Raw genomic sequence first — 8,843 nt, 5'->3', positions numbered from 1 at the left:
TAATATTTAACACTCTTTATCATTAGTTAAATTAATTAAAATCCACAAAAAGCATGTAAATCACACTTTCAATTTAATAATTTTTATCCCATACTTTTATAATTTTTAATAAATAAAAGTACATTAGAATGAATATATTAGTGTTTCTAACACTTGTTAAACACCATTAAATTCACAATCAATTCCATTTAATGCATCGTGTTAATGACAAAATGTAACATTCATGTATATTTTATGTATTTAGTAATACAAGATGAATATAAAATATTTTAAAAACAATTGAGAAAGTTGACTGATAAAAATAAGCTTTACTGGAAAATTTGAGAAAAGGAATCCGGTTAGAGCCAGATACGCTGATTAGAATGAAACTATTAGACATTCATTGCTAACTTTCTTGCGAAGTTCTTTTTTAGGTCCTTAACTTCCATACAAAGTTGAGAGATGATGGGTCCCTCTGTCAAATTTTTATTTCTACAAAAGCCCAATGTAACAGTGTTATCAAAATCCCTCTCAAAAATTGCTAGATGGGGGGAGTAAAATTGAATAACACAAATCCTTTTAATTCTGGACCCCCAAAAAACCTTTCCATATATTTTTTTTTAATCAATAACCGCTTTACTCGATCATGTATCTCTGATATCCATCCTACATACAGTCCTCTGTGATACAAGGAACAAAGCCATGGCTGATATATTCTGTATCATCTAAATAAAAATACTTAGCCACGCTATATACAGCAATCTGAATGGGCTATGAGCCCGAAAGGACCTTGTACACGGTACTCTGTAGCGATGACACAGAATCAATTGCAGATTTTGTAAGCCAGCTGATCCCCACTTTAAGCCTATGTTCATCCGTTGGTAACCTTATCAAGTAAGCTATCTTCCTCGCTGCAAAAACAGAACAGCTCAAACCTGTTTATTCTTCTTTATTTTATGGGTAATAACTAACATAATGAAGAATGACGCAGACTGCATGAGGCCAACTTACCAGCATGACCAATAGAACCTTCTAAGGTTAGACCCTCAACAAAACTCGGAGAAACGGTGGCATCATTTCTTCCCAGGGTCATCATCTCACCCAGATTCTGAAACCTGGCAACCAATTAAGAACAAATATAGCATTAGGAGTGTGTAGATTACAGAATAATTAAACAACTTTGGAATGCAATAATACCTGAATGGCAAAAGTGGACGCCCATTGATTGCAGCCCATAGATTCCAACCAGTAAAGTCTGCTTGCTGAAATGCAACCTGCAAGGTGAAGGAAAACAATCAGAAAACAAAGTTGATAGTATCCTCATTATTTATATACATATCATAGTATCAGCACATGGGATATCAAACAGCAGTTGCACCTGTGCAGTGGCTGGAAGGATCCTTCCATTTGAATCCCTTAATGCAGAAGAGTCACCAAGGGCAAATATTCGAGGGTGACCCTTAACACGAAGTGTTTCATCTGTTTCAGCTTGTCCTCGGGCATTAAGAGGAATTACAAATGGTACATCAGAAGGTTCCAGCTGAGGAAGAGGAGGTTTGGTTCCAACAGTCCACAATACCAGATCTGCTTCGATGATTTTATTTTGCATTCCCCTTTCGGCAGGTTGCAGCTCCAGTATATATTTCTCAGTATCAGGTACTACTTCTGAAGACTCCAATTCACTGAGCCTCTGAATACCGCGGACAAAATAACCCAATAAAAGTTCGACCTTTCTGGATGAAAGAACCTGGCATCCATAGCATGATGTTTCCTTTCAGAAACCATAAGCATTATTTGCAATAACATTGGTAATGGACCTAGAGGAATACACAATTGAATGGCATGCAAAAACTAGAGCAGGACTTCAAGTAGGTGTTTCCAAAACATTCAGTTTTTCAATGCCAGGAGTGAAGTTACATGAAAGGAAATTTCATAATTTCAAACTGCTGAGAATTTCTTCTTCAGAATGTTTTAGGCAAACAATTAGATTATACTACTATAGTTTAAATAACTCCGTATAGTTTAAAACCTGTAATTGAGTCCCTATAGTGTAAAAAGAAGGGAATTTTAAAAATTACAAAGATTTGCTTACAAGTTTCAAGTTACGGGGACCTATTTGTGTTTTAAAAAATTAATGAGGACTTTTAAAATTATTAATAAAAAATTAAGTCCTCATAAAAAATAAAGATGTTTACTTAGGCATCACCAAGCTCACGAAAAAAATTGTTTGAATCTGAACATTCAAGTCCAACTAAAATTAGAAGCAGGCAAACGGCACACCCTTGTTCCTGCTGACAGAAGGATGGAACATTAAATTCAGCAAACCTAATTCTTGCCTTGTATAATGAGGGTTACATTTAAGCAAAGATCAGTTTGCCTTGATATATAATTGCAAATTGTTTTCTGACTTATACAAAACAGATATCAAAGTTCTAGTGAGCATAAAATGTAAACTCTAAACAACTTACTTTTAGTGCAGCTTCCCTATTGCCAGGTGGGGCATTTGGGCAAATCATTGTTTCAACATTAATTGCTCTCACAATTCCTCTATTATGTAATCTCTCTGCTAGTGTTGCAGCTAATTCAACTCCAGAATAACCACAACCAACAACAGCTACACTAATTTGGAAGTCCTTACCAAAGGTCTTTCTCTCTAATGCTGTTAATTTGTAGTTGACTTTCTGCAACAAGAAACCGGCATGTAAATCAATGAGGTATAAAAATTGCAAGATATTGACTCAGTCTATTAGTCTTGAGATATTATATAATTGATCCACCCTATCATGCACTTACACGTGCATCCTCTAGTGTTGAGAAAGGAATTGCAAATTCTGCTGCTCCTGGTACAACATCTAGTTTAGCTTCAGCTCCCAATGCAAGAACCAGCCTGGCTGTCCAGCATGAAGAAATGTAAAAGTTCAAATCAACAGAAAAGAATAATTTTATTTATCAAAAGATTCAAAACACTACAAATGTATTTTATTTAACATTAAACAAATTCATTTTTCTTTTGCAGGTTATTTTAGTACATAGAGGAACATTTCACTAAACTACATCAAAAGGATCCTGCCCAACCATCCTAATCAGCATGAGAAGCATAAGCTTAAGCATGTTCACAAGAAATTAACAAAATAAATACGCAAGTAGTAGGCATTAGGCAGCTCATTGTTTACAAATTGAACTGGGTAATATGAAGAATACAGACCCATAGAAAAACATATCATCTTAAGCACTGTATAAAACAAAATTGCTGCCAGGATACACTGATGTACTTAAATAGTGTAGTTTGTACCAGTCATATTCAATAAGAAGGCCACTTTCAAGATGAACTGTTCCTCCGCAACTAGATGTTTTGGATCCATTCATTCCCCAATGATCAGAGGGAAGCAAAAATTTTACTCTATCTTTGAAGAACAGCACACTAGTGTTTGCCAGCAAATCTGAGAAACGAGGAGCTATTTCCCATTCGTCCACTTCTGCATGTCATAATGTAATTCTGTTGAATCACCTTTGGAATAAAGGGGAATAAAAAGCGCAGTTGTTGGTTAGGCTTAATAATGTATACCTCCAGATAGAAGCTCGTACAACATTGGCTTGAAAACAAAACGCTCAGACTGGTCGACAAGAACAATCTGTTTCATGTCCGATAAAGATTTTTTCTATTTAAATATCCACAAGTAAACGAAAAAGTGTACAGAAAAATATAACGATTAAGTCAGAGATCATGGATATAAGACATCATAATCATAATTGTACAAGCAACTTGCATGAGAAGAAGAAAATAATTTCTGATCAAGACAGACATTTGCAAATGTTAAAGGTTCTGTTGTGGTTTTTTTCCCTTTTGTTCCATTGGTAAATGTACTGAGACAGCCTAAGCGGCCACTAAGTTCCTTTTACCTAGGAATTAAACCATTCCTAGTGAATATAACGATATACCTTAAAACAAAGGCAAATAAGTAGAGTACAGGATGAATATTCAACAGCAAATCTTAATTTTATTATGCCATAATCCATATTCCTTAACATGTTCACATATCAGCATTAACCGCATCCTAGTTTAATATCGTAATTCTAAAAGGTTCCATTCATTCTAAAGTGGAGTGAAGTGTGGGAAATGCATTTCATTAGCACATTAAATAAGTTCTTGTATGAAGGGTCAAGTAATATTTTCAACAAATTACTTGAGTAGGAAAGAATAAAAAGGGGAGGAAAAAAATCATGGTAACATGCTTTCATGTGTCCAATGCATTAAAAAAGCATACAGAGATAATACGACCACAAGCAATGACAAACTTTCCATGGCTATCAAACCAATAGACATTGGAGATCTAAGGAACCTGCTATGTGATACGAAATAAAAGTTCACAATCTTGAATGACAACTAACCTGTGGTTTTTTATCCTCAGGCCACTCCAGTGATTCCAACCTTAAAGCAGTGTACAAACCACCAAATCCACCGCCTAATATGCACACCCTAGGCTTCTGCAAACAGATAATTGTTTCTCTACTCAATTTAAACATGAAATTTCAAACATAAATCAGGAACTCAGGGATCCCAAGCCAATCACACATGCAAACAAACTCCATACAAATCCGATATTAAAAACAGAAAAAGTAACGCTTCGAAACCTTGCTATCAGGCCAAACGAAATTCGTAGTCTCTTTTTCGGCTTCAGATATCTCCTCCGCAACACCTCCATTGCCGCTACTTCTCCCCGACGCAAAAAACCGCAGTTGCAAGCGTTTCCTGGAAGAGTTTGCATACAAAGACGAACCGGTTCCCCTGCATCTCCGAAAACTCGGAAATAGCGTGCTCCATCGCTTCGCTCTACCTGCAACAGCCAAAAGGATGCTCATGCAAAGACGCAATGAAATCGAATTGATAGTAATAATTAAAAGTAAAAAAGAAAAAACACCAATAATTTTCCCTCACTTCTTCTCAGCTTCGAAACAATGAGCGATGTGTGAGTAATATGATAAATAAATATGGAGATAGAAGAAGAGAGCATACGGTGAAAAGCAACGGCGGAAAGTGTGGCTGATGCAGTTAAAGCAATGTGTGACATTCTAATCTGAGAAATGAAAAGCAGATGGAACCAAATTCAAATTGAGTCACTGAATTGACTTATGATTGGCCAAGAACAAGCGTGAGGGAAACAAACGGAAGAGAATGTAGAAGAAATGAGGTTAGCCTTGTTCGCTACCTAATAATACCTATAGGGCTATTCTGCTTCCACGCTTTCTACTCTCTTCAAGTGTCGCTACATTACAACACACTTAACTCCGTTTTTCCGTTTTCATTTCTAATGTGTATTAAAACTTTACGTTTGGACTCTTACGAAAAATCATTTACATTCTAAGAATATTTGTTGTAATTAATGTCTATATGAAATATTTTACATTTTTACATAAAATGAATATTTACATTTTATTCCGCACACGTTATAGAAAAAAGTATAAGAAATGTTTTATTTTTCTATTCTAAGATTTTTCTAAATTTAACTAAACAATTTATTATAACCAAATATTACTACTTTAGAATCTATTTATACAACAACCCGTCCATAAATTTTACCCCTAATTAACCGAGTTCTTTTATAAGTATTGGGTAGGATTTAAAATGTTTTTAAATCTTGATTTGTGGTAACACACTAATACTGAAATGAATAATCCATTGCTAGTATTTAATATTCTTAAAACATTAATTTAATGACACATTGATATTAGGTTGGTGAAATTACAATAATGATTTCTTCTGTCATGTTTAATATGATCAGTTGCATAAATTAAATAATAATAATAATAATAATAATAACAATAATAATAATGTTATTTTTAGCACAATTTTTATTATTTTAATATCACATTAATTGAAATTCTTTCCATTCATTTTTATCTATCACTTAAGATTATTTTACTTAACTTAAAAAAATTAATATCTTACCTCGTATAAAAATTCTTATCTAGTTTTTAAGTTTACATTTCTCTTTTCAAATTAATTAATTTTTCGGTGATAATCTTACTCGTAAATTTTAGATACTATAAATAAATTAATTTTATGAATAATATAAAAAAATTAGAAAAAAATTTGTGATTTGGTTTTATTATTATTTTTTCTTTTGTAATAATTAATTTTCTATCTTATAATAAATATATAGAAATAAAATTTTCGGTAGTACTTTAAGTAACTAAGAAATTTTGATATCTTTTTTTATACGTGGAACAATTCTAATTTTTAATTTTATATTAATAAATAATAGAGTAATGGTTTAGTTAAAAAAGATGTTAGTACTATTTTATCTTTTAAGATATTAAAGAAATCACAATCGTTAATTTAAAAAAACTATATAATAATTTCTTAAGTTTATAGATATTATACTAAACACTTTTTTTTTATATCACTCCTTTAGAAAATTATTGTTTCTTTTTATGTGTTATTTTAGAGTTTAATAAATTTAATATTTTTTATTATACCATTACCATTTACAAGTATTTTAATATTTTATACAAAAAATTACTTGTTGTGGGTATCCTTGAAAAGGTATTTTATACTTTTTTTTAAATTGATAATTGTTATGACTCTTTAATATCTCAAAGATAAAAGGACATTAACGTATTTTTTAACTAAAAAAATATAAAATAAAAAATTATTACAACAATAATCTCACTATCATTTGAATCTTATCAAATAAAAAAAAATACAAACTAATTAATAAATTTCACTTACCAATTAAAAATTTTGTAACCAAAAAGTATAAAAAAAAACTACTTATAAAATAAACGTATAATTTTTTCATAAAAATTTATTTTATAATTTACAGCATATTTTTTATAATTAATAATTTTGCTAGAATGTTATTATTTGTTAATTTCTCTATTAATATCTTTGCAACATTAGTAATAAACTCCAAGTTATATTATTGTATTTTCAATTGACTTAATAAACTCTCTAACTTGTTACATTATATACGTATAATTAGTGTGATATGCATTATATGTTGACATATAAACATGTGCATTAATATTGTTGGATATTAGTTCATTTGTGGAGCATTATTCTATTTTAATAATTTTTAGTTCTTGGCCCACATTTTCTTTGTGTAAAATTATCCTCATTTGACACATGTATTTGAATTTTTTTTATTTTAATAAAACATTATATTTTCTGAATTTGTGTATGAAAACAAATAATTTTATATTTTTACTCTACTCAACTCATAGTTGTAATTTTATATTTAATTTGTTTATATATAGATAATAAATTTACCTTGTAATATATATATATATATATATATATATATAAAAGATATTTTAAGTGAGAGACATTAATAATAGCTATTGAATAAAATAATTAGCAAGAGAGAAAAATATATATTTATTATTAATATTTCTCACTTTTTATAGTTACAAATTTTTCTCACTTAAAATGCTTTATATATATATTTCATTTATTTATTTTTACTTTTTTTCGTTTGTGAAAGAATGTATATTGACAAGATATTGGAAAGTCAGTTTTTCAAATGTACGTTTACCCTTATCAATAAATTGATTTCATTATTACATGCAATTATCGAGTACCTTAAAAAATTTCAAATATAAAATATAAAATATATTCCATAAAACATTTTTAATTACTTAAAATAACAAATGTCAAGCAATTATTTATGCATGGTAAATTATTATTTTCTTTCTCTTATAAAACATAACTATTATTGTTAGTTTTTTAATTATAAAAATTATTTTTAAACACATTAATTATTAAATTATCTCTTTATCATTATTGATTGTAATATATATATATATATATATTAATAATTTTTTATTTATATAAATAATTATATGTATTCATTTAATCAATGAGTTATTAAATTTAATTATTTATTATTTTATATATTTTAGAAATACATTAAAAATTTATAATTTTATTAATTTTAATATAAATATATAATATCCATCATACTTTCTACTCTAAAGTGAAAAATAGTTTAAAGAAAATCTTTATTCTTATTATTTTTCAACTAACAAGTTAATACGTTTTATAAACTTATTAGGATCATATAATATTTAATTTAAATACAGTGTTTGAATAATTTTATGTTAATTTAAAAATTTATACAAAACATTAGTGAGCATCTATAAAATTTAATGTAAAAAAAATAAAAGAGAGTTATAATAATATAATTTGCCATAATATAGATAATTTGGTTTTAGCAGAATAATATTTTTTTATAACAGTATGTTAAATGTTATTGAAATATTTAATCTACTCAATATTAATTTACAGTAACACATTTTACATTTGAAAAGATCGATTGTTTATGTGAATTAAATTAAAGATTTTTGATATGTATTATTAATTATTTTTAAAGTTATAAGGTGTTTGAGTATTTAAACTATGAATTTATTATTAATAAAATATTAATATTTAACAATTTTTTAAAATTTAGATTCATTTTTTAAAAAATATTTATAAAAAAATACTATAAAAAGTAAATATAATTTGTCTTATAATTTAAAAAAAATCATTTACTTAAATTTTAATTAACATGTTAATATATTTTTAAAATTTATAATGATTATATAAGATTTAATTCAAATGGATTTTTAAAAAAATATTTATAAAACAAATAAACAGTATAAAAAATGTATCTTTTACTTTAAAAATAATTTATTTATTTAAATTTTAAAAATAAAAATATAAGTTATAAAGAAAGATTGTTTATTTATAAAAAAAGTTATTTATTTTTCATGTTACATTAATTTTCTCTGACATGTTTACCTAATCTGGTCATAATTAATTTTTATAAATGCTAAGAATTAATTAATTGTTATTAAAAGGGCATGGTTACTTCGATTCTCTC

The 8,843-nt window shown here is 28.2% G+C and overlaps 1 protein-coding gene across 3 annotated transcripts; it reads right to left on the bottom strand.

Moving 5' to 3' along the window:
- Positions 1-387: 387 nt before the first annotated feature.
- On the bottom strand, positions 388-5,250 carry LOC113854729 (alternative NAD(P)H-ubiquinone oxidoreductase C1, chloroplastic/mitochondrial). Of its 3 annotated transcripts, XM_027485915.1 has the most exons (12): positions 5,197-5,250; positions 4,994-5,054; positions 4,612-4,814; positions 4,369-4,464; positions 3,545-3,611; positions 3,272-3,455; positions 2,773-2,866; positions 2,448-2,660; positions 1,358-1,726; positions 1,177-1,253; positions 991-1,094; positions 426-890 (listed from the first exon to the last, which is right to left on the bottom strand). In XM_027485915.1, exons 2-12 carry the CDS (start codon positions 5,046-5,048, stop codon positions 751-753), a joined length of 1,602 nt encoding a protein of 533 aa, XP_027341716.1. In that variant the 5' UTR covers positions 5,049-5,054; positions 5,197-5,250; the 3' UTR covers positions 426-750. The 3 variants fall into 3 exon arrangements, with proteins under 3 accessions (XP_027341715.1, XP_027341716.1, XP_027341717.1); XM_027485914.1 differs by lacking the exon at positions 5,197-5,250 and having other exon boundaries at positions 388-890; positions 4,994-5,185; XM_027485916.1 differs by lacking the exons at positions 4,994-5,054; positions 5,197-5,250 and having other exon boundaries at positions 684-890; positions 4,369-4,486; positions 4,612-4,720.
- Positions 5,251-8,843: the final 3,593 nt, after the last annotated feature.

Source organism: Abrus precatorius, unplaced genomic scaffold (genome assembly GCF_003935025.1).
Source record: "Abrus precatorius isolate BTA unplaced genomic scaffold, Abrus_2018 Scaffold11, whole genome shotgun sequence".
NCBI classification, from domain to species: domain Eukaryota; kingdom Viridiplantae; phylum Streptophyta; class Magnoliopsida; order Fabales; family Fabaceae; genus Abrus; species Abrus precatorius.
Note: the sequence above shows the minus strand (reverse complement) of the source record. Positions and strands in the feature narration are given on the sequence as shown.

Bases quoted from the DNA above. Each gene is read 5' to 3' on its own strand.
- LOC113854729 (XM_027485915.1), bottom strand. From the start codon at position 5,048: ATGTCACACATTGCTTTAACTGCATCAGCCACACTTTCCGCCGTTGCT. The intron at 2,661-2,772 runs GTAAGTGCATGA...TTCTTGTTGCAG, and splicing joins CAACACTAGAGGATGCACGT to AAAGTCAACTACAAATTAAC. The intron at 891-990 runs GTAAGTTGGCCT...CTGTTTTTGCAG, and splicing joins AGGTTCTATTGGTCATGCTG to CGAGGAAGATAGCTTACTTG.